The 25,303-nt window shown below is 49.8% G+C and overlaps 1 protein-coding gene and 1 long non-coding RNA gene across 5 annotated transcripts in view; one reads left to right on the top strand and one right to left on the bottom strand.

Moving 5' to 3' along the window:
- Nucleotides 1–13,151, top strand: part of CTIF (cap binding complex dependent translation initiation factor) — a 145,736-nt gene extending 132,585 nt beyond the window's left edge. For all 4 annotated transcript variants that reach the window (XM_086770331.1, XM_086770333.1, XM_086770332.1 and 1 more), the window contains 2 exons: nt 6,646–6,699; nt 8,601–13,151. In XM_086770331.1, the coding sequence (XP_086626457.1) occupies nt 6,646–6,699; nt 8,601–8,816 (270 nt within the window). In that variant the 3' untranslated portion in view covers nt 8,817–13,151. The remainder of the gene's footprint in view (nt 1–6,645; nt 6,700–8,600) is intronic.
- Nucleotides 11,246–15,530, bottom strand: LOC147596227 (uncharacterized). The gene is made up of 2 exons (XR_015261431.1): nt 14,209–15,530; nt 11,246–14,019 (listed from the first exon to the last, which is right to left on the bottom strand). It is a non-coding gene; the product is annotated as an uncharacterized LOC147596227 (long non-coding RNA).
- Between the last annotated feature and the right edge of the window lie 9,773 nt (nt 15,531–25,303).

Below are 25,303 nucleotides of genomic sequence, written 5' to 3'. Positions count from 1 at the left end.
ACTTCACCACAGCCTGCCTCTCCCAGCTCAGCTGGGTTTTTGGAGCCCAACAAATGTTTTGGAGCACAGCAGAGCCTATGCCTCGTGCAGAGACCAGCACAGGCAGCTCTATAAGGGAAAGCTTTTCCCCAAAACATTGTGTTTGGGCAACCTCTACATGAAATGGATTAACAGAGGAGATGCCACTGATGCCTGTGGACTTTAAAGGCTTTCTGTTTCCAAGTGCTTGCTTGTTTCTTCTCTAGGGAGAGGTCTCACCTGACTTCCCTAGCTCGATACTGCTTTAGATAGGGTGGCACTGGCACAGCTTGAGGGGGGCGGGATCAGCCCAGCTGACCTTCTGATGCCATGGGTCAAGGAGCTGATACTTCCAATGGAAGTAGATTGTAGAAATCCTGAAACTGGCCTTGCTGGTGGAGTGTTTTGTAATTACTTGTCCCCGACACGCTCATTTGCACTTTGCATTTTCCCCAGTCTTGGCTTTTTTCACCACCCCGTGCCTTGTGACAATAAGAAAAGTGAAGTTGTAGCAATTGTGTGGCTCAGAGAAGCGCGTGACTCTCCCCAGGCAGATCAGCCGGGCAGTCCCATGGATGTTATCTCAGGCATCTTCCTTAAAGACTTGCGACAGCAGGTCGATAAGGGGCTGCTGAAAAAGCAGAAAATTGCTATTGATGTCTTTCTGTGGAGAGCCTGTAAAGTGCAGCAGAACTGGCTTGTGCTCCCAGGAGGACCAATCTAGTAGACTGCAGGGCTTCCAGGAGGTTTTTGGGGCAGGAGCTCCCCAACTGTGGTCCATTAGACCACCAAGAGTGCCTGCAGAGCCATGTCAGGGGAACAGTGCCTTGACAGCACTTCTGGTTGTAGGAAATGATCATAGGACTGTAGAATCACAGGATGGTTTGGGTGGGAAGGGACTTTCAAAGCCCACCCAGTCCAACCCCCCTGCAAGGAGCAGGGACATCTCCAACCACATCAGGTTGCTCACAGCCCTGGCCAACCTGGCCTGGAATGTTTCCAGGGATGGGGCATCCACCGCCTCTCTGGGCAACCTGGGCCAGTACCTCACCACCCTCAGACTAAACAACGTCTTCCTTCTATCCAGTCTAAATCTACCTTCTCTTAGTTTAAATCCATTATCCCTTGTCCTATTGCAACACCCTGATAAAAAGTTTGTCCCCATCTTTCTGAAAAGCTCCCTTATAAGGGGGTCTCTGTGAGAGCTGCAGAGCTGGAACAGATCCACCTTGTTGAGGATAAAGTCCACCATGGCCCTTCCCAAGGGCTCCTCTGGTTAAAAACAGGACTGGGAAGCACCACCTCTCCCGCACCCTTTCAAGTACATTCTCCTTAAGCTCCAAGTGGCACGAGTAGCTGGTTTTTTTTCCTTCTTCCTAATCAAGACTTGTCTCTATTTCACCCGTTGCCTCATTTTATACCAGTGAGTTGGTTGCTACACCTGGATGATGCGTTTGCAACACGTGGGTTCCTCTGTGGTTGTGGTCCACACTCCCCAGGGGCGATACCAGCAGGCACCTCTTCGTGACCTACGTGTTAGATGAAAAGCATACCTGTGGGCAGGGACCGCAGAGCGGTTGCGAGGCTGGAGCTTCACGCCTGAAGCTGTCTGGATGTCCGTGCATGTTGCCATCTGGATGGATGAACTGGAGATGCCCGTCGGGGAACGGGGGCAAGCGGCATGTGGGCTGCGGTTGGTCCAACTTTCTCTAGGCCAACTTCCTCCCGACCTCTCCATGGCTCTGTGTGGATATTTTCAAGCTTTCTGTGTTTTCACGCTAGAGTCTTCACCAAAGCATCAGAAGACACTGCATGCGAAGAGGTAGTTTGTGGCAAGCATTGCTTATATGTCATTTTGCAAGTGATATCACGCACGATAATTAGTACTGTGCCTTGCAGGAGAAATATCGTTGCAACTGGAAAGGGTAATGTGTGTGTTGGGCTGTTCCCACTCTGTCTCCTGGAGAGAATTGCTGAAGAACGCAATTAAATCTCTGTGGTTTGGTGATAAGGGACAGTGGGGCAGGTTCTCCAGTCCTGCTCGTGGCGTGGGCACCCCTGAGAATACCAAGTAAGCACTTTAGCTTCTCAGCAGCCCAGGCGATCTCGGAAAGCAGATAATACACCCAGATATTTGTGGGTATGTGAATCCCATCACCTTAGCTGGTTTGCTTCTGGTGGTCTGCACCCCACATGCATGTGCATCCATTGGTCTTCAGGAGGTGGTTCTCTCTGTGATGAACCACAGCTGCAGTTTTGGGGCTTCTTTGCTCCCTCAAGGGCCATTGCTTGCCCACCCCCTGGGGCTTATGATACTGACCTCAGCAAAGATCATAGAATCATAGAATGGTTAGGGTTGGAAGGGACCTTCAAAGGTCATCTAGTCCAACCCCCCTGCAACCCCCAAGATGTAAAGAGCAGATTTTGGGGCCACAGAGGCCAGAGGATACTGGTCCCAGTAGCATACCACGGAAACCAGTTGCACTCCAGAGCCACTGCAGCTCCCCCACCAAACACCGCACTTCCAGGAATGGACCCTACAATTAATTTTGCCTTGCTTATGAAAATATTCAGCACCTGGAGCCCACTCGGGCATGCTGACCTTGCAGAGGACCTTGCCCAGTGCTCCATCTCTCACCAGGACACAGAAATTTGGAAGAGGAGGAGCCCAATATCTTCTACTACTCCGCAAAGCTGCTAGTCCAGCACTAGAAACAAAAGTTAGGAGTCTTTCGCAACTGAAAGGTTGGGTATTATACGACTGGCTGGGCAGATTCTGGCATGCAGCCTCCTCTCTTAGGAAATCAAGCAGACTCTTTGTCTGCTTTCCAGCAGCAACTGCTGCTTTCATTGCCCAGCTTCGCCCGATACGGGGGAAACCGGCTGGAGAGCAAAGGGAAGTTTTTCTCGCAGATGGCCCCAGCCCCCCGGGGACGATTACACGTTAAACCAAGAAGCGTGTGAGTCTCGGTTCACCTGCCCTGTCATCTGCCTCGTGCTTCTTTTTCATCTCCCTCGTCCACGTTCATAAGCCAGTTTGAGCCGTGTGGGAACCCAGTGGAGAGGGATGGGGTGGTGCTCGTGATGGGATTCGAGCAGATGCACGCAGCAGGGAGGAGCAGTTATGAATTAAATAAATAACAATTCCAATGTGGGAGTGCTGATTTAATAGATATAGCATGTTTAGGTTAAAATATTTTAAGTAAATGTGAATTAGATTGCAAACGATGAATGCAATTGGTTGGGTTCAGGTTTATGGTCCCGCAAGCGCCAGTACTTCAGGGCTGTGATTCCCCTGAAGGTCTCGAAGCGTTTGCACCATTTTTTCTTGCAGAGCTCTGAGGGCTGACACAGGGGTCCAACAGCTTTGGGAAACGCCGTGCTTTGAGGTGCCTGGTGCTTGCATGCGGGGAGCAGCCGTAGGTGAGCAGAGGTGGGGGGGATGGAGCACCCTTTGAGAAATGCATGCAGGATGAGCCCAGCAGTGTGCCCAGGTGGCCAAGAAGGCCAACAGCATCCTGGCTTGTATCAGGAACAGTGAGGCCAGCAGGAGCAGGGAAGTGATTGTCCCCTTGTACTCAGCACTGGTGAGGCTGAACCTCGAATACCGTGTGCAGTTTTGGGCCCCTCAGTACAAGAAGGACGTTGAGGTGCTGGAGTGTGTCCAGAGAAGGGCGATGAAGCTGGTGAGGGGTCTGGAGCACCAGTCTGATGAGGAGCGGCTGAGGGAACTGGGGTTGTTCAGTCTGGAGAAGAGGAGGCTGAGGGGAGACCTTACAGCTCTCTACAACTGCCTGAAAGGAGGGTGTAGGGAGGTGGGTGTTGGTCTCTTCTCTCAAGTAACAAGCGATAGGATGAGAGCTGTGGCAGGGGAGGTTTAGATTGGAGTGGTAAGGAGTGGTCAGGCACTGGACCAGGCTGCCCAGGGCAGCGGTGGAGTCACCATCCCTGGAGGTGTTCAAAGAACGTGTAGACGTGGCACTTCAGGACATGGTTTAGTGGGCATGGTGGTGTTAGGTTGATGATTAGACTTGATGATCTTGGAGGTCTCTTCCAACCTTAAAGATTCTGTGATTCTATGCGGGTAGCTGACAACCATCTCTGGCCATGGACTGGGACTCTGGCTCCCAGTGCACCAGTAGATCTGCCTGCTGGGCCCTGCTCTGCTGTGGAGGACCATGCGTGGGCTTTGTGGGCAGGTTGTGGGCCTCTCCAACCCACATATCGCAGGCAGAGGTTGAACTGTGACCCTTGGGACTGGTATCTCTTGGTGTCTTGATGGAGCAGTGAAGCACATGGTGCCTGGATGAGGTGGAGCACATGATGCCCTCATGGACAAGATGGAGCACATGCACTCTCCTTATTCAGCCAAGTCACATGAGATGAGCTGCAGGAGGGCAACATGAAGGTAGAGGGTGCCTGCCCAAGTCTGGGGGTGGGATCTGTTCTTTGTTTCATCATAGGTAGATAAGACTATTAGCCTCATCAGCCAACTATCTGAGCACTGGACAGTGACATTCATCCTCACAGCTACCTTTTGAGGTAGGGAAGCATGTCCCAACTCTGCGTGGGACTCTGGGTGGGAAGCTGGGACAAGGAAAGCCCAGGTGATGTTGCAGCCTTTCCCTGACCACGTTTTCCTGGCAGAGAGCAGGATCATCAAGGAGACCACGGCACAGGAAGGGCTAGCATTGGGCCACCACAGGTCCTTCCTACTCAATCCTAACTCCACTTTTCTTGCTTTATTTTTCACATTATGTTATTTAATACAGAACAGCAAAAATCGGAAAGGTGAATATATATTTAATTTGCATCCCTGTTTCATGCCCTGCATATCAGGTAAATACCCCAGGAGCAAATTTCTGGACTACTGCCTGTTTGTATTTGTCCCTAATTTTTTTTTCCCCTGTTATTGTTGGGTTTAAAATAATCTCATGGTTTTTTTGCGAAGAATCTTTGAACTGTTTGTGAGAACTTATCTCAGAGCGTGTGGCTTGGGCTTCACTAACATTTTCCAAACAACTCAGCAGAAAGATAAACTGGGAGGGGGGACCGCTGGATGTCTTCAAAACCCTAGCTGAACCTTTGGCTAATGTGAGATAAAAACCGATGGACCACATGCTCGTCGAGATGCTGTAAACATTGTCTTCAGAGCAAACAAACTGCTGTCTGCTGAAAACAGAAGAGGGTGAAGACAAAACTTTGAGAGCCATGATAATTCCTTGAATTACCTCTTTTTTTTCCTAGCTATTTTCCAGCAATTGTCGAGCTGGTAAACAAATAGACTTTTATTTGTAAAGCAAAGGAAATATGAAAAAATGAGAGTGGGAAGGAGAGATGATAAGGCTGAGAATGAAAATTGTTATTTTCGAGCACATTTAGTTGCGCTGAGCAATTTTTATGTGGGCAGTTTTAATTAGTCCAACCACTTCTCCGAAGTTTGCCTTTCCCCGATAAATTTCAGATACTAATTCAGCCAGTTTTCCCAAATTTTCTCCTTTTTCTCAGTGTTTAGTGCATGCAGTCAGCTCCACACTGCATGCAGGGATTAGCTCAGGGCCAACAGCGCTTGTTCCACCCAAGGCGATGGAGTGGAAGTGGCCAGAGCTTCGAGTGCTGCCTCATGGTACAGTGTTTTTCATAATGCTCCAGCCGACTTTGTTGTCTGAGAATCCCGTTGTTTTATCTACTTGAAACTGTACTTTCTCTTGTGGTTTTAGCAAAACACCTGAAACAGCATCTTTGTGCATGTGACAAAGTCGTAAAAGACTTGACAAAGTCGTAAAGACGAAAACAAAGAAAAATTTGTATTCTTGATCCCGTTTTGAGGGTCTTTGCTCGTGGTTTGTGGGGTGAGACATGATGAACTTCTACGCTTTGCCGTTACCAGGTAGAGCCGTTGACCTTCGCTGCACACCCGAAGTCTGAACCAAGCAGGGCAAGCGTCTTCCTTCACCATCCCTTGCCATGCAGAGCAACATTTTGGGTCTCTCTTGAAAGTTGTTCGTACTTACAAGCTCATATCTGTAATGCCACGTCCATGGAGAGCAGACCAAGGTTGGAGTTGGTGCACCTAAGACACTGTTGTTTCGCTGTATAATCAGTCTAGAAGGAGCCATATTAGTTATGGTGTATTGGACGTAACGTTTTCCCATCAGGTAATTTTGTGGCCGTTAGAAGTGTCCCCACGGGGATGGAGAGGTTCAGCGGTGGGTGGCTGCCCCTTGGGCAGAGCCCTTCCCTTCTAAACAGCCACTCCCAGTTCTGTGCCGCTCAAATGTTGTCATCTGATGGTGGTATTTAGCTGCCGTGTATGTGAAAGGAGTGCCTTCTCTCATTGTCTGCTGTGGGATAAAAAAAGTAATGTAATCTAAATAAAATTTATTCTGAAAGCTGTAAATCTAAATTATCTGTGTTCTGTCCTGCTTGCTGACTCTCAGCAGCTGGTGATACCCCATACCTCGTCTTTTGACATTGTTTATAATCTCTTTCCTCCCCTCTTTCTGATTTTCTGTCCTTTCCTCCTGGAAGTGGCAAAAGCCAAGCTGGATGAAGAGATGGAAGAAAGGTCGCAAGGAAGGAGGAGGTCACGCATTTCTCACCACCTCTGTCTTCTCTCTTTTGCAGTTGTTGCAATCTCAGGATGTGAAGGAAGACGCTGTGCTTTGCTGCTCCATGGAGGTAGGGAAGCACCTACACCAACCCACCCTGGTCCTCATTGCTTTGCCCCTTGTGTCCTTGGCTGTGCACATGCCGAGCAGCTATTAGATGATTCCAAACCCACCCAACCACGTTGCCTCTTTGCATTACAGAATCACAGGATGGTTTGGGTTGGAAGGGACCTTTCAAGGGCACTTGGTCCAACCCCCCTGCAAGGAGCAGGGACATCTCCAACCAGATCAGGTTGCTCACAGCCCCGGCCAACCTGGCCTTGAACGTTTCCAGGGATGGGGCATCCACCACCTCTTTGGGCAACCTGGGACAGTGCTCCACCACTCTCAGTATAAAAAAAAAGTCTTATGTCATGGTGAATTTCCCTTCTTTTAGTTTACAACCTTTACCCCTTGTCCTATCACAACAGGCCCTGCTGAACAGTCTCTCCCCATCTTTCTTCTAAGCCCCCTTCAGGCACTGGGGGCCGCTCTCAGGTCTCCCCAGAGCCTCCTCTTCTCCAGGCTGAACAGCCCCAGCTCTCTCAGCCTGGCCTCACAGCAGAGCTGCTCCAGCCCTATGATCATCTTCATGGCCTCCTCTAGACCTTCTCCAACAGGTCCATGTCTCTCCTGGGCTGAGGACCCAAGACCTGGACACAATACCGCAGTGGAGTAGATGGAAGACACCACCATGAGATAAGAGATGTGCCTTGAAACTCTCTCACTAGACTTTTGCTGCATGTAAATGGATGCAAAAAGTCTGGTAGCTGGGGTATCATCACAAAATTTTATCATCCTGGTTCCTTCAAACTTCACCCTACGTTTATTTTTTTAAAACAAAAACACTTGCCTTGGAGCAGAAGCTGCCCTGTGGCTCACAGGGAGAGATTTGCTGTGCTCAGCAACAGCTTAGCAGAGAAAGGCTGGTACAAATACTGCAGAGTTTCCTTAGTTTCACTTTTGGGAAGTGATTGTCCCATGGGTGTGGATGCTTTCCTTGCAGAGAGTGGTTGACATTCAGCAAAGCGCTAGGCAACCGAGGAGGAGAGTTTGAATTTTTAGGACTTTGGGAGCTATGTGTCGCAGCTCCACCACCTTTTGTGATGGTGGATGCATTGCTGTCCACTCCACGCTTGGACCTTCTCCTCTGTGGGACCACCTAGGGCTTATGCTGCTCTGTGGAGGCTCTCCAATGGAGTAATTGTTTTAAAAAACCCTTGGCTGTCCTCAGAGAAGTGGCAGGATGGGTATAAATGCAGATCTCGGCAGGGCGGGATGTGTTACGCATACAGGAGGGCTCAGCTTATTCTGATTAATGACTGGGAGGTGCTGACAGCCATGAATCAGCGAGTAAATGAAGGGCCAGGTAGAAGGCAGGAATACCACATCACAGCCTGCTCTTTGTTTTGACAATAGCATGATTTTTCGGTGGGATTTTTTTTTTTTGTATTTTTTTTCAAAAGCAATTCAGCCTTGCCGCCTTTGAAGTCAGTGGGAGCTGAACCATTCGCTCCTCCAGAAACCGGCGCAGATGCTTTTCAAAACCTCGCCCTTCGTGTTTTGCTCTTGGAGCCTGCTGCCGAGTGGTTTTGGTTTTCAAAAGCCACGATGCCTTTAACCTTGCCTGTTCGCCCCACCGCATCGAACAAGGGAGAACTGGAGGGGTGGAGGGTGTCTACAAAAGCCAGCACAGCATTTTAATGTCATAGAATCATAGAATGGTTTGGGTGGGAAGGGACCTTTAAAGGCCACCCAGTCCAACCCCCCTGCAAGGAGCAGGGACATCTCCAACCAGATCAGGTTGCTCAGAGCCCCGGCCAACCTGGCCTTGAACGTTTGCAGGGATGAGGCAGAATCATAGACTATCTCAATTTGGAAGGGACACATGGGGATCAGTATGCCGTGGTTGACCCCTTCTTCTCCTGACAGCTGCAGAGCACCGGCCGGCTGCTGGAGGAGCAGCTGCCCGAGATGATGACGGAGCTGTTGGCCATAGCACGCGACAAGATGCTGTGTCCTTCTGAGTCCATGCTGACACGATCCCTGCTGCTGGAGGTCATCGAGTTGCACGCCAACAACTGGAACCCCCTGACACCCACCATCACACAGTACTACAACAAGACCATCCAAAAACTGACGGCTTGAGGGGCAGAGCGAGGTGGGGTGGGAAGGGTTGAGAAGAAGACATGCACCTTCATGGGATCCAGCGAGAGGTTTTCCGATTTAAATCCCCCAGCAGACCAAACCCCAGCATGCTCGAGAATACGTTCGTGGGGTGGGGAGGGAGAAGCATGTTTCTTTTTCAGCCACGTCGCCAAGTGCCACCCCTCTTCCCCGCCGTGGTTTTGTTTTAGGGGTTTCTTTTTCTGAACTCATTGCTCAAGCAGCAGCAACGCATCCCGCCGGGTTATTGTTTGGCTTTCGAAAGAAGACAGAGAATTTGGGGGCGGGGGGGGCGAACCTAATCCAAGATGGGGCTAGTATTGTTTTCATGCCGTCCTCCTGCCTTGCCCCAGCCAACTGGCAGGAGACAGCAGGCAGCAGATGTCTCGGGAGGACAAAGCCAGACACACACTGCACCAGACGCTCATAATTGATGGCTTTTGTCGAGCGGGGTTTGCGCTAGGTTTCCCTCCCCCTCCTCTTGTCTGTGACTTTCTGTGTGTCCCCCTCCCCTACTCGCCACCCCTTCGAAAGCGGAGTGGAGAGTGGGATGATTTTCTTATTTGCACTGGGTTTTCTTTTTCTCGAGCATTTGTATTTCCTTCTTATTTTATTGTATTGTCGAACGGACAATTGCGAGCAGCTCGGAGACGGGGAAAGCAATGCCTTCATGTGAGCTGACTAATGGTTTACATGAAGATGCTGAAGCAGAAGGAATATTTTAAAGGAGTTCAAAAGCCACTGCATAAGTAACATAGCCACTGTTGTCTTGCCAGTAACCTCCTCGATGGATTGAGAAACACGTCCTCTGAGCTGGGAGCTCTAAGAAATAGGGGATTCTGCGGCTCTTGCTGTTAAAGCCGCCATCATCCTTCAGCCACTAAACTATAACCCGTTTTTTTTTTTTTTTTTTGTAATGTTATTTTTTTTTGTTTCCATTGAAGGAGTGCTTTATTGTAATTACTGTCATGGTTGTAATTATACATTTAAATCCAGGCCTGTTGTAATTGGGCCTAATAATGTACAGGGCAAGGGAGAAATGAAGGTTTGATATTTTTCTTTGGAGACTGGTAAAGAGAAGACAAGATGCGTATAGCAAAAAGGAGGAGAAAAAGAAGAGGAAAAAAGAGGCAAAGCCAAAAATAGAGGTTTTGAGCCTGGCTTATAACTAGCTGAATTTGCTATTCAGTGTTTCTAGGTGTACGGTGTACAGGAGCAGCTCTGTCCCATGGTCAGTGTAAGTGGCATCGTGTCCTCAAGGGATGGGTGATATGTTTGGAGGGGGAGAGCTTGCTCCCAAGTCCTTGGGTTGCTCTGGTATCACTGGGTTGCTCTGTGCTGGAGCATCCCTAGGGAGAGGGCATCGCGGCGGGGGTGATGGTTGAGATGCCGCCTGGATGAGGAAATGCCCAGAGGATACAAAGGGACACACCACACCGTTGCATCACTCCCTGAATCCTGAACATCGGGACTTGGTGGTATCATTATTTGCTTGCCTAGTGATGCTTTGACTTACTAAATCACTTCTGGTGCTTATTTTGGTGAAGCCTAATGGGGATGCAAGCTACCCTGTCCCATCTACGCAGTGGAAGAAGAGCCAAGGAAGGCACGTTGCCAGCAGCCCATCCTTTTTTCTTCCCATTATTCAGTTTACTTTCCTTTCCCGGTGATAAGAAGATAATTTATGCGAGGGCGCCAGCACACAGACCCTGGACCAGGCAGACTGGGTCTGAACTCATCAGCTCAAATCCATTTTTCCGAGCAAGATGTTGAATTTCTGGCTTGCAGAGAAGAGAGATTTCACCTCGACCTCTTTGGATGTGCAGTATGTTCTCGGGTGCCTTATGAATGTGTTGGTCTGTCCGCGATGGGGAGGAAGCTTTTGCTGCAAAATTGAAAGGGCAGAAGTTTTCAGCAGAAAATGCATTGCAGGAGGTGACAGTCCTGATGCTGCGGTTCAATATTATTTGAGTTTTCATTTGATTTCTGGTCCGCACATGGAGCAAGAGGAGAGAGCTGGAAATGGGAGCTTTAATTTTCCTGTCTACCCAGAAAGTAGAAAAATTATTGCTGGATGCACTGAACTTGTCTGGAAGAACTGGTTTCTGCTTCCTGGATTCGAGCTCCGGAGCTTCGCGTGGTGATGGTGCCTTGTATTGGGTCAGCTTCGTTAGTAGCAGTGGGGTTTGATAGTGTTAATGAGCAGCTGAACTTGATTAAGGCGACAAAGCCCATCAGTATTATGAGGCTCAGGGTTGTGCCTGTTGCTCTTGGCTTTGCCTGCTCCCTAATTTCTCAGGGAGCGGAGGAGAAGGGGATTTAACACCCATCACAGCATGCCCAGGCACAGCATCAGTCTTCTGGGAGAAGACCTGAAAACCAGTTATGTCTTGATTTTCTTTTTTTTAAAAAAAAACCAAGAAAAATCCTGTAACAGGGGCACAGCCTCGTGGGTTGGTGTGCCAGGGATCCTGCCGACAGCAATCCAGACCACCGCTCCAGTCCATGCAGCTTCTCCCTTCCCCTTCCCCCAGAATTTGCTCTCGGGATATAGTGAAAGAAGAAAAAAAAAAAAAATGAAAAGTCCAGAAAATTGGAGATTTTACTTCTAAAAACCTGAATTTTCACCCATCAGTGCATCAGGAGGTGTTCATGGGCAAAGTGTAAGCCACATGGCACTATTTCTGCTTAAGCTTTTCCCTACTCCTACCAGCTATGAGGATTTTTCCAGTTTTCCTGTCGGGGTGCAATCCTGCAACCCCACCAACCAGGCTTGGCCCATGACTTTCCCCTCCAACACCAGGATTTCTCCCACTGAAGAACTTTTATGTGAAATTTGTCAATTCTTAATGTGTTGCCATTTATCACGGTTATTAATGTGCATTCATCCAGCCATTAACTGCTTTCGTACATCAGTCGCTCTGTTGATAACATGAAAATCAAAATGTTGACCAAAAATGGGGTTCTCTCTCTGAAATTACGTACTGCAAGTGATATCTTCGTGAAGTAGGAAGGTGGTGGACACATGGCATCATTATACCGTGTTGGGAAAAGAGGTACCACAAGGTCATTTGATGGGGCAGGATGGGGAGCAGCACTGGGAAGTTTTGGGGATTCTTGGTGAGAGCACCTAGGGATGTCATCGAGTATTTCTTCTCTTTTTTTCTGGCTTTCTTTAGAAACAGTCGCCAAATTTTACACTGCGCATTTTTGAAGGTGCATCGCCGACAGCTGCATCTCCCCAAATTAGCCAGATTGAATCTTTGCTGCTCAATAAAAGTATCTGTGTGGGGTTTTAATACGTTTTCCCCATACGGCTACATCAGCAAAGGGGAAAATAACCTCCTCGGGCCAAATATGTGTGGGGCCAAACCTTGGGCTGGTGTAAAGGCTGAAGCATCCGTAGAGGAGCGATGCTCTGACCAACCGCCATGCCGGTGACCTTCGGACGCAGAGCAGATTTGCCAGCTCCCTGCCAGACTCCCCAGCATAAAACTCACCTCGTTCCCAGTGAAATTGTTTCCAAACTGGAGGTTTTTGTTACCCATCCAGTGATTTGCTCAGTTTCCGCATGAGGGATTTCTCCTCGGTTTGGAGAAGTCACGTGTATATGGAGGTGAAGTAAAAATGGGGAAAAAAAAAGGGAAAAGTAAGTTATTTGCTTAGTTCCCCTCCTCCCCAAAGGAGATTAATTAGTATCTATTCTTGGCATGATTGATGTCTTTGAAGGAAAACTTGTCAGAATAACTTACGATTTATTTTCATGCTTATTTTTATAACATCCCTCACTTGGAAGTCTCTCAGAATCTTAATTTTTTTTTTTTTTAAATTTGCTCGCTGGGTATTTTATGGCTTTACACTAATTTTGCTCTTCTTGTTGTTAGCTATTAGCCAGTCCCAGTGATACGCTCAGTATTTTTTCAGGAGAAACAACACTAAGGGTTGTGAAGTCCGCTGTTGATAGCCAAGAGAGCTGCGATGTCCTGCAGAACACAGAGGTAGTTGAACAATAGCAATTTTTTTTAAATGTATTTATTTGCATTTGAAAAAGCAACATTTTTAATTTAATCATATTTGTTAAAATAAGCGCTTTTAAAAAAAAAAATTAAAAAAAAAGGAAAAAGGTTTTGGGGAGAATAAAGACTAGATATTCGTACTAGAGAAAACACAAACCCATTGTTTTCAGCATTTCAGAGACTGTTAAAACAAGGGAGCTAATAACTCTTTGTGGCAATTCAGTCTTTGTTTATAGAACATCCAGACCCACTGTATGCTATAAAATGCATCATCTGAGTAATAAATGTTTAAAGCTTGACATTTCCCCATCTCTTTGTGGGTACATGCTATCGCTTGTGCTGGTCTGGGAGAGACCTTCCTTTTGTTTAGGATGGAAGAAAAACAAGATACGGGGGGAAAAAATATCCCTAACAGTTTTCCGCTTGGAAATGTAGCAGAGAGGCTGATCCTTCCCTCTGTGGGGATGGCGCAGCCCACGCTTCTGGTGCTGAGTCGGATCCTGCGCAATGCTGCGGCTCCGGTTGAGGTTGATCCCTCTTCCCATCAATCACTTCTCATGGGGGTAAGGGTGAAGTCGATGGGAGCAGTGCAAAGCGCTCCATGGATGATGGATTGAGCCCCTTTCCCAGCTCAACCACCACGGCCACCTGCTCCCTGGCCTCTGTCCCAAGGGAATTTCCCATCTATTTGTCTTGTACCTCTGCTGGTCCTGGATGTCTCTTCAAGGACCCCCCATTTATCACATCCATTTCACCCAACACTACACTATGGAGCAGCACTGAAGGCTTGCAAACCGCTCCATTCAACCTGCTAAAAAAAAAAAAAAAATTAGAAATCAGGTTTTCTAAGAATTCTTCTCTTGAAAACCCTTCTCTATCCCAAACCAATTAATTTTTGAGTAATTGAAATGCATGTGTTGGCCCAGGAAGCCGCACGGGTCACTGGAGCTGAGTGGTTTATGCCCGTGTGTCATCAAGCTCTGGACTGAAAATTGGAGGTGAAACGGTTCCTGCTTTTGAAGAAGTGTTCTTGTGAAATGCCCTACGTGACCATGTGCGTGTGCTTGAAGCTCACTGAAGTGCAGCCAAGCTCCAAAATAAATATAAAAAGAAGGCAGAAGAAGGTGGAGCCGTGGCAGAGGGATCCCCGCTGCTGGTTAGGGGCTCAGCTTAGAATCATAGAATCACAGGATGGTTTGGGTTGGAAGGGACCTTCAAAGGTCATCTAGTCCAACCCCCCTGCAAGGAGCAGGGACATCTCCAACCAGATCAGGTTGCTCAGAGCCTCATCCAGCCTGGCCTGGAATGTTTCCAGAGATGGGGCTTCCACCACCTTTCTGGGCAACCTGTTCCAGTACTTTATTGCTATATGGCCATGAATAAACAGATGAGATGTGAAAATGAGGTGTAGACCACTTGGAACTGGTGTGAGTCATCCAGTGTTCCATGCAAGCCCATATCTGCTTAGGGAAAGAGCCTTGGGTTCGTTAAATGCTTCCTGACAAGCTGCTGGCTTTCAGGATCATGTAGATCTATGGAAGGTAGGTGGCATGACCTACCAGGCAACGTTACGCGTGATGTGGGGCATCACCCGATCCATCCTTCTTCCCCAAGGCAGGACCCTTCCTGGGGGAGTTCCTCCAGCCTGCTCATTAAACCACTGGTGGTGGAGAGCAGTGCCTGTTCCCTCCCCAGAATGTCTTGTGATGGACAATGGGGTCATTCCTGGAAGTCTGCATAGAAATTAGAAATATATAAACCCTCTCTTTAGTCCGGATAATCACCAGACCTTGCCTTGGGTTATTTTGGTGATAAGAAAGGGAAAAAACAGTGAGCTGGCTCGTGCCATCTGCTGATGAATAGCTGACCCAGTAGGAACTGGTTTTGTCCTGTTACTTCTACTTACTCCTGACTCCTTCCTGTAACTTCTGTTGCTGCATCAGTGGGGTGGGAGAAAGTTTTGCAGCAAGGGAGACAAATGACTCTTGGTAAGTGAGGGATAAAGCCATCAAAATCTCTCCTCCAAAGACACCTTTTCCAAGGATCCATCCCTAAACATCCCTATCAACACCCTCAACCTACAGCCAGACTCTACAGCTCCAAGGTCTGCTGGAGCTGGAGTTTGGCTTGTTCCACCAAAACAAGGTTCTGAGTGTCTGGACCAGCTTCGGACAGAGGTGACCAACACCAGAGATGGGCTGGGAGCAGCCAAGTCAAGAGCAAGAAGTATCCCTGAGCCCCTGGGACCACCGAGATGTATTACATGAGAAAGCAGCCTGCAGTAAACACAAGATTTTTGGAGCAGATGGATGGGCATTGCTGCAGATCTGAAGCTTTCAAGATGGAGGAATATTCCTGTGAATCCCTCGTGGCTGCCGAAAACCCAGACAGCAGCAAATGCGACCTCATGAATCAGTAAATTTGCTTGTCTTTCCTAAAACACTGCAAACCTGCAAATAGCCGAGATCTTCTCCTCTTCCAGCAGGTCCGCTTCTAACGCTGAACAGTAAGTGTCTTTAAACGCTTGAGCTGGTGGCAAAAGGGGCAACAAAGATAAATTCTAAGTGGCAAAGCACATTCACACCTCGTGCAACAGTGTTGCTGCTGTGTTTGCAAGCTGAACTGTAGCTTAAGTGATTAATGCTTGGGGTGTGACAAGAACAATGATATTAAAACAATAGTGCACCTTACGGGACTCCATGACCTCTTCCTTTTAGACCCTGCGTTGTGATCGTTAATTATAAAGCTGGAGACTTGTGCGGCTATGTAAACGTGACTACTGAGCCTAGCTTTATGTCTGTCCCGCTCCTCAGGACTTCTCTGGATTAGTTCCTAGAGCCGGATTTCTGCAAAAAAAAAAAAATCCCATCCTTGGGCTAGGATTTAATGATTTAAACATTTTCAGAGATGCAGGCACCGCTTGTAATTCTTGGAGAGTTGCTCTGGTTACCCTCGCTGTTAGAGATGGGCGCAGGGTCTCAAGGATGGATGGTCCCAGGGCAGGCCACCAAAACGGAGCCTCCTTAGGGAGGTTTGGCTTCCTCCGCCCCGTGCAAGGCATCGCTCCCCTCAGAGCTGCAGCCTTCAAGGGGTGTTAGCGGCGTTACAAAGCCTTGGTGGATCTGATGCTAAGCCAATGGCTCATTCCATGCCAGGTCAAAGCCAGCTAACCATGTCCCACCAGTCATAGCCATGCCGGGGAATTAATGGGGAAAAAAATGCCAAGTCCCTCTCAAGAGAAACGCCGAGATTTCAAAATTCCGTTCTGTCCTAAATCGTCCGAGTTTTGTACCAAACAAAGCATTTTGTTTCAATGTATGTTATGTTGCTGTAGCAACATTTAAACAAAATGTTTGGACTTTATTAGCACAGGCACTTTCAATAACTTCCCATAGAGCTTCCCCGTCCAAAATTTCCACTTCGAGAAAGCGGTGCCAGGAGGTGGCGAAGGTCTGATGGGAGCAATCACCTCCACCATGCGCTGCGTGGTCCTGGGCTTGCTTCAGCCTCTGCTCCTCTTCTCCCAGTCCTGCATCAGAATTTAATGTCTGTCCACACACGTCGTTCTTAGACACCCGAATACATGACGTGAACACGTGGCCTCACAGCCAAGATGGAGAGGGAGCTGCGCAAACCTTGCTGGTGCTGCTGGTGACCATCAGCTGCTGCTGATGATGGAGCTGTGAGAAGAAACCAGGTCCTGGAAGAGATCGGTGCCTTTGCAACCGGTAGAGATGTGGTGAATATGGACTGCAGTGAGCGTCTGCATGTGAATCAGGGGTGAAGAAATCGGTCTGTGAGATTCCCTGGCGTCTAGGACCTGTGCAAAGTCCAGATGGGTGGTTATGGAGACCATTTCCACGCTTCTGCAGACAGCACCAAGCCTGTGTTTTACTTGAGGGATGCTCAGAGGTGCTGGTGGGGTCGCCAGGCTTCCTGGTCCGAGAGACAAATCCCATCGGCTTTTGCTTCGTGTGTCACCAGACCTATCGTGGGTGGGGAGAAATCCTCCCGTGTGCTCACCAGCCGTGCCCCAGAGCTGCCGATCTCCCTTACTCAGGTAAGCGTGTCCCAAACAGGTCCCACCACTGGTGCCAAAGGGAAATTTGTGGTTCCCATAGCAATGGGATGGATCCAGTCTCCTGGAGATTCATTCCCTCTGGCAACCTTGCAGGACCATCCTCTTCACCTACCATCTCCTCTCCAAACCCTCCTGGGCCGTCAGGGACGGTAGGTGGGGCTCAGCCCTCCCAAAAACTCCTAACCCAACCCTTGGTCTTACAGAAACCTCCAGGCATTTTTCCTTATCCATCAGTCCCATGAACAGAGAAGCGATATCTCATCTTCCAGTAGGTAATGCCAGCAGGACGCTGGAGCCAGAAGAGCACCCTTCAAGCCCAGAGACCAATTTTGAAATGACATTTTTGGATATTTTTAAATGTTGAGCTCCAAAAGAACTCCAATTCACCTTTCAAAGCAAGTCTGGAAGAGGCCAGATTCAGTAAATCAGCGGCTACACAGAGAAAAACTGCGTTAGGAGATGGGTTACCAAAACCTGTCTGGTGATAATTACACGTGGCGTCTGAGGAAAAACTAGTTTGAGGGCAAACGCTGGAAAATACTGCTCTGGGGAGAGAGGGATGACAAAGGTGGTGAAATCCAGCTCACGGATTGTTTTACAGCTAAGGTAACTTCTGTCCCTGGGGCTGTATTTTACAACTCGTGCACGAAATCAGACCCCAGTTCGCAGGGCTGCTCCGCTCTTCTTCTAAAGCACAAAAATGCGGCGTATTTGTTGGAAAACAAGGTTTTGTTGCTGATTTCCTAAAGATAAATGTAGTCTTATTTTTTCAGGGCCGTGAAGCACCTGGGAGAGGGATTGTGTTGCGTGTGAAGACTGCAAATGGTTTTCGCAGTCACTGCACGGACACATCCTCCTGTACACATTCTTTATATAAAATTGTATTTCTGCTGAGTGCTCAAAAGCGGTGCTGCGGGGGCTCACCGCTCTCCCGGGGGTGCTAAGCCCAAATAACTCAGCTTTGCTGCTTGGGTTCTGGTTTTTGAGCCCAATTTACCTACTTTTGTCCCCGTTTGCTCTCTGTCCTTTGACTTGAATTTCCCTTTGCTCCCTCTGGGTTTGCAGACAGGGCTCCTTCACCTCTCCAGCTCCGTGCTGTCACATTTGGTCACCTCGGCTCCCTTTCCAGGGGCGAGGATGTCTCCTCCTGGGAAACCATGGCTTGTCCTTGAGCCACTCCCCAATCTGCACTCACCTTTTTGGGGACGGGTGACCACCCCCAGTCCTTGCGGTTCCCATTTAGGTCCCCAGCACCTTGCCCAAGGTTTTTCTCCCTTTTTAATGCTTTCTGTTCTGCAGACATCTTGCCTGGGGTGTGCTGGGTTTGCATCCCAAAATCGCACCAGTAGTCGCCACCACCTGCCCCTCCACGCACAATCCCTTGCTTCCCAGTTCCTTAATTATCGTCTCTCCTCCGCTGATTGGCACTGAAGGAAAAGCGTGGCTCCTGAGGGAAGCAATGAAAAAAAAAAAAAACAAGAAAAGAAAAAAAAAAAAACAAACCCAGAGGATCCCTGAGAAAAGGCAAGTCCAACAGCAGTCATCACGTGGAGACCTGGCCCAGCCCAGGGTGGCCCTGGCTGGACACAGCAGGGGACAATCAACCCCATGGGATGGTGATGCACCATGGTAGCCTCCCAGAGATGTTCCCATGGGATGCCTGGGGCAGGTGGCCTTCTGCTGGCTGTCCCACCTGCACGTGGGGACACCCAGGGGGGCTGGTGGAGGGGGTGAGGATCAGGGCTGGCTTACCTCCACGGCACCCCACCAGAGCCCATTTTCTGGTGGGAACCATCGGGATAAAATTAGAAGTAGGTTGAACTTCATCTCTGACTTGAACTGAGGCTGAACTCACTCCTGTTTTGTTTTGGTTTTTCCAAGTTCAAAAGAGTTCATGAGGAGCGAGGCAAGGGGGTTGGCGGGGGGGGGCACTGTCTTCTTTTTTTTAACTTGCTTTTTTTGTGATTTTGCTGGAGTTTAGCTGCCTCATCTGGTTGGAAAGGCTCTTCTCGCAGTATTTCCAGTTCGAGATGGGCATGTGGCAGCTCAGATACTGGGGTAGAGCAGGGCTGACCAAGCTCAGCCCCAGGTCTGGCCCAGCCCAGCCCGAGGTGGGAAGGCAAAGGGGAAAACTGGAGTGGTTTTGGTGGGTGCCGCACTGGGACCACAGTACTCCACTCTGAGGATGCTTCGGTGCAAACTTTTTGGCACAGTTTTGTCCCATGCCAACTTAGCTGGGCCTCCAGGCAACCTTCCAGCACCACCAACGGGCTCATATGGACCTGACACCACTCCCAATCCTCAGTTCTCATGTGGTCACCCCATAACGGAGATTAATTTGCTTGCCTGGACATATCCCTGACCCCGTCCCCAACCCCATCCCAGTGGGTTGCACAAGCTGCTGGCATCCACGCGAAGGTGTGTGGGTGGTGCAGAGAGCACGTACCCTCACTCGGGGGGTGACCATCCCCTCCAGGCCATGGGAGCTGGTGCAAAGACCACAACGACGTGGTCATGAAGGTTGCACCTGGAACCCCTAGCAGAGCCGTAAAGGGACAGCGGCGCCGCGTCGCTCTCCCTATTTCCCAATGAGCCAATCATCTCTTCCTGGAATAGAGGGGAGACTGGTTCCACACGGTTATTTCACCTCCTAAATTACTCAAGAGTTAGTAGAAACATCACCAAAGCGGACCTTCTCATTTTGACAAAGATGCCTCCTAGATCACTGACAAATTTAGGGAATGCACAGGGCAGACTCATTTCCTGGAAAAGGAGCTACTGGAGAAAAAGTCCCTCCAGGCTGGCTCCTAACTATGACACATTTGATAGCCATTCAAGGACTACTGGGAAACATGTGTCATTTGTCTCCGGGAGGCTTCAGACAGAGTTTCATCATCAAGTCTGACTGCTCCGAGAAACAAAGCCGGCTAACATCTACCAGCGGAGATACAACCGCTGGTGTTTACATAGGATGTGTCACGAGGAGCGTATTTTTACTTTTTTTTTATTTCCCAAGGTTTTATATATGGGTACAAATTGGCTTTATCCCTCTTGCACCTTGTTTCCTCTCCTCCTCGCCGGGTGCCCTGCGTTGTCCCACGAAGGGTGGCAGCAGGCTGTGGGTGTGCCCAAGCCCTCAATGAACTTTGGCACCTTAACCCATGGAAAACCCGACGTGCCTGGAGGGAGGGATAGGTGCCCCAGCGTCCAGGAGATCGGATTGCCCCGGGGGGATTTGTTGGGAGTCCCATGACGAGCCTGGAAGGGAGCCCAGACGCCGGGGCACCGCCGCGCTTTCCACCCAGGGCGCTCAGCTGGGGTCTCCGGAGGACAACTGGTAGCCTCTGTCCCTTGCTGTCACTCTTGTGTGTGCAACCTCAACCCCACATCAGCCCAAGATCTCACTGGGGGGCGGGGGGGGATTTGCACCCTACGATGTGGGAGCACCTTGCATGGGATGAGGGCATACAGCGGGGGGTTGCGTTGGTGCAAATCCCTGCCATGTTTGCATCACTGCTCCCATGGGACCACACCCGTGCCTGCCTACAAGGGGTATTTGCCACATCACTCACCCCACGGGCAGTTACCTGACCTTGCTGTCTCAGGGGTTTTTTTTTAGGACGAGTCTTGATGTCCAGCCATCACCCACTTCCCTGCACGGCTTCAGGTGCACCAGCTGCCCCATTTGCTCCCAGTTCACGGGAGCTGCAGCTTTGGCCTCCAGCATCCTCCATCCTCCCCAGCCTCACAGGGTCATCCCAGGTCCTCAGGGTCTCTCGCCGCTTTATTTCCCCTTCAAGGTTTCCGATAGGATCTCAGCACCGGCTGCTTTGCAGGCAGATGAGGAATCCAGCGCTGAGGAGGGTTTGTTTTTTTTTTAATCTCGCTCATCTCAGCTTTGCCATCCCAGCAAGCTGTTTCTAGGAGTCCTTGCACAAGTGCTCCGTCTCCAGGAAACGCCATTATCAGCTGCCCCCATCGGCCGCTCCGTCTCGAGCTCCCTGCCTCACTCCTGGAGCAGCCGTTCCCAATCCAATTTCTCCTGGAAGCAGATAAGGCAGAGGAAGGAGATAAGGGTCAGCCAGCAGCCTGGTCACCTTGCTGCTGTCCCCTCTGACTCTCAAGGGACAAATCTCAGCGTCGAGGGGACATGGGGACATCATCGGAGCCGTACTTGGTGGGTGGGCACGGCGCGGGCAGCCCGAGGTTCTCATCCCTTTGGGACAGCACAGTGGCATCAGGACCAAAGTATTTGAGGGAGACTAGGGTGATGCACTCATCCTGCTTCTTGGGTGTGTGCACACCCGAAAATGGCCATTCTCAATAAAATACAGGGAAAGGGTTCAAGTTCAGGCTGGACAAAGGGGGCTTCTGCATCGCTCAGTCTTTCATCCCTGTGCCCGCCACAGCATAAGGGTTTTCCTCCCTTTCCTCCCAAAAAGCTCCAGCACAACCTCACACCTCTTTTCCTAAGCATCCCCTTTGCACCCATCTCCTCCCCTCCTCTGCAATACCAAAAATGGCCAAATTAGTGGGGGGAAAAAAAAATAAATAGGCGGACATGATGGTTAGGGACCACCCATTTAGTCTCACAGCTGGTCAGTGAGAGCTGACCGGTGAGCGCCTTTAATTAAACTAAATGGTTAATAGGAGGCTGAGCAAAGGTCTCCCGCTTGGCTCCTGCGGCAGGTACCAACGGAAATGGTGCCGAGGGCTGAAGGGTTCAGTGTCATAACAGCCAGCCTCTACTGTGTCCCTTTGCCAGGCCACAAACGTCACCGCAAAACCTCGCTCCCAAATCTTGCAGCCCTGTTGCAGATTAACCCGCCTCTGAGGTGGGACATCCCACGGGCATCCCTCCATCCATGGACCCCTTTCCAAAAAAGTCCCTTGTCTCTGACTTGCAGTTTTGGTAGGAAATGGTTTTTTAAGCTTCGGTCGAGTTATATTTTGACTGTTGTACATTTGTGGGAAAAAAAAAAAAAAAAAAGAATTACCCAATACAGAGAAGGTTCCCAAGGTTGAGAAGCCAGCGGATGGAAGTAATAATTAATCGGCAGCGGCTGGCAGGGGCTTTGCTCACCTAAAATGATCTGGGTCTAAGGGTCACTTACTTCACAAAGGTACCTGCAACTTCTGAAAGAAAAGATCTTGTCCTGGACTGAGGGACAGAGAAAGAGGGGGAAAAAGAGGCGGGAGGAGAAGCAAGGAGTGACAAAGCCACCAGGATCCCACGGGGAAATTCACGCCTCCTTCCCAGCCCTCTGCTCCCCGTGGTCCCGCTCTGCTTCCCTAATGCCAGAGCATCTTCTCCCTCTCAACTAACGGGCTCACCAGACACGGCTAAGCATCTCAGATGCCCAAACCACCCTGGGATCAGCCGCCCCTTCTCAGATCCAATGCTTTTGCTCCGTGGAGCAGGACTTTGGGACCAATTCACTGCTCTGCCCATCATTAGCAGAGGTGCCTCGACTCCTGTGATGCCCACTCCATGGACATCTCGCCTCTCCCACCTCTTTGAGCAATGCTGGTCTCCAAATAAGCCTCAAAAAGTTTCTAGCTGTGTGCATTTGGGTAGGGCTGGACGTTTTTATTCTAGCAGGAGGTCTGACGTCCTCCATCTGAAATGGAAACCTGCTGTGCACTGACGGCTGTTGCTTATCTCACTGGTGATGCTGTTTCTGCAGTTCCAGGGTCCTTATCTTCAGCAGAGTCGAATGTATACTCAGAGCTAATTGCAATGAATAACACAAAATACTTTTTTCTCATCAAAATGCCTTTGTGGAGAAAAACATCATTTGAAAATGGATAAAAAGTGACGTTTTGTCCCCGCTTTCATTTAGCGCCCGGCCGGGCTGCTGTGCTCCTCCCTGCCCAGCACAAATCTGGGGACTTCACTCTGATTTTCCACAGGACCCTACAAGTCTGGGACTGGACCAGTGTGGGGGTCCCCAAAACCCATGCAGACCTCATAGAGGAGAACGGGCTCCTCAAGCACGTCTGCGCGATGGGTCTCATTAAGCCCCCCCCATCCTCCCCATGGTCCCATTGCAATTTGGTGCTGAGAATAACAAACCCGCACCCCTGCAAAGCCGTCAAGAGCTGGCAGATGGCTGGACAACAGCTATTATACTCTGTAATAATGAGAAGAATAAAGATATTATTAAAAAAAATAGCATTTGCCTGGGTAAGTGACACCTAATGAGGGCGAGGTAATGATTTAGGAACAAAGGTGGTCAGAGAGGGAGTGCGCAAAGTGCTTGGGAAACGAAAAGATATCCCAAAAAGGAAGCTTGGAAGACCTGGGGTTGTTTAGTCTAGTGAAGAACAAAACAGCGAGGGGACATAGTAAATCGCAAAATATAGCTCCTGCAAGAAAAGAAATAAACCCTTGGTAATCACAGAGGAAGGGCTGAGGAGTCACGGGCTCACACGGCTGGAAGGACGATGCAGCCTGGGTGACAGAGGGCTGTTTGCCAGCCCAGGGGATAGTTAAGGCCTGGAAAAATTGCCTGAAAAAAAAAAATATAGTAGAGTTGCACTTGAGATTTTGGAGATTGGGTTGGAAAAACAGCTATGGCAGGTGGTTTGAGGACAGCTGGCAGGCCCTTGGGCTGAGGGGTGGGTTAGCTGATTATCCGCGCTCTCCTCCAGTCCCATTCTCTATTATTCCGTTTGTTTTGTTCCCTTGCATTTTGGAATTTGAGGAAATGTCTCACTTCAGCGGTTTTCTCCCTTGTCTGCAGACCACACTTCCTGCAGGGAAGGCGTCTCCTCCTCCAGCGAGGCTAACGGATCTCCGCGGGACACACACCCGGCACACGCAGGGGGCCAAAAATCCTGGAGCAGAGATAACCAACCACAAACCCCAGGGATTCAGTAGACATCATTCCAGATATTTAAGGTCCAGTGCTGAACAGATGGGAGCTCAGCTCCTAAAACATCGTCTTTCGGAGAGACATACGCAGCACCAACCCTGAACGCAGCAGAGAAGTCTTGTTTCCATGAGATGTTTTGAGTCTGTCGATAGCGCGGGCCCTTGCGTTCCCGGCACAGATAAAGACCAGCGTCAGCGGGATAAATCCTTTTGATGTTCCTCAAGCTTAAGCTCCAAGGACAGACAAAATGATAGTGAGATGGCGATGAAGAAAAAGCAGACGGTGCTTTACGGCTCAGAGCTTTTTAGGGAGGAGGGAAGCGGTACGGAGAAGCGCTCCGAACAAAGCTGGGTCTCGAGAGTCTCAGCTTGGGAAGGTCCCAAAAATGAATGAGGTTTTAAGGAGGGGTTACAAGATGAGGGTGAGCAGGGAGCGGTTCGGAGGAATTTTAATTAACATCAGCATTTGCAACGTTACTTAATAAAGTCCAAAAAAACCATCTGAGAGCAATGAAAGCTGAAAACAGTGTTTTTGGAGCAAACAGAGGCAAGTGTGGGGCTGGGGGAGCAGGGTTGGCTTCCCGGGGGATGAGGGGCACCTGAAGAGGTGAAAGCTCCCAGGGAGAGAAAAGCTCAGAGATGTGATTTTGGGTGTGGAGGAAGGACCCAGCATCCCCGGGATGGGAGATGCACCGGATCCTGGGGTGGCATTTAGTGAGGTGGGAGATGAGCAGTATCTGAAACCGAGGGTCTTTGGGGACCTGGGCACCCCCCAGCCGAGGTGTTGGGCGTGTTGAGGGTCTGCTGTCTGGATTCAGCACCCCACAGAAGCACCTGAACCCCGTGTTTGCAGACAGATTGCCAATTTGGCCACAAAACGGAGGAAGCCAACCTTGGTGAAGGCAGGGTGGTGCTAGATGGGCATCCAGATTCGGGGCACACATCACCATGACGCCAGCAGCGGTGATGCACAGGGACAGTGACCACGCACCACACGAGCCCACCACGCCTCTCAGGTGCATTTCGGCCCCACGGGAGAGGACACCATTGCTCCAGCCCGAACAACCCTGACGGTGAGCGCCGGAGAGGAGGCCGGGCTGCGCTGTGCACGGCGCGCAGCGCGCCAGCCTCGACCGCTCAGGCTCTCCCCGTGCCCGAACTTGCCGACGGGGTTGTTCAGAGCGATGACATAATTACAGTTTCAATCGCAGATTAATAAGAAGTGGGGTTTTTTTAGCAAACTCTGAGGCATGCCTGGACTGGAAGGGCATTTCACCTCCCCGCTGCCTGGGAGCCGAGGGTGCTGTACCCTCTTTGATGTGTCCTGGCGCAAAGGTTTTACAAACACCGGCAGCGGCGGCGGCACTGGTGTGCCTGCTGCGATACCTTTCCCGTGGCGCGTTCTCCTTCGGGAAGGCAGACGGTTTTCATCTCCAGCACCAATTGATTAAGGGGAAACTGAGGCAGGAGCAGCTTGCCCGGGTCGTTCAGAGCA

The sequence above is a fragment of the Chlamydotis macqueenii genome, chromosome Z (genome assembly GCF_036417535.1).
Source record: "Chlamydotis macqueenii isolate bChlMac1 chromosome Z, bChlMac1.mat, whole genome shotgun sequence".
NCBI lineage: Eukaryota > Metazoa > Chordata > Aves > Otidiformes > Otididae > Chlamydotis > Chlamydotis macqueenii.
The sequence above is the reverse complement of the archived record's forward strand: the minus strand, read 5'-3'. Positions and strand labels throughout refer to the sequence as shown.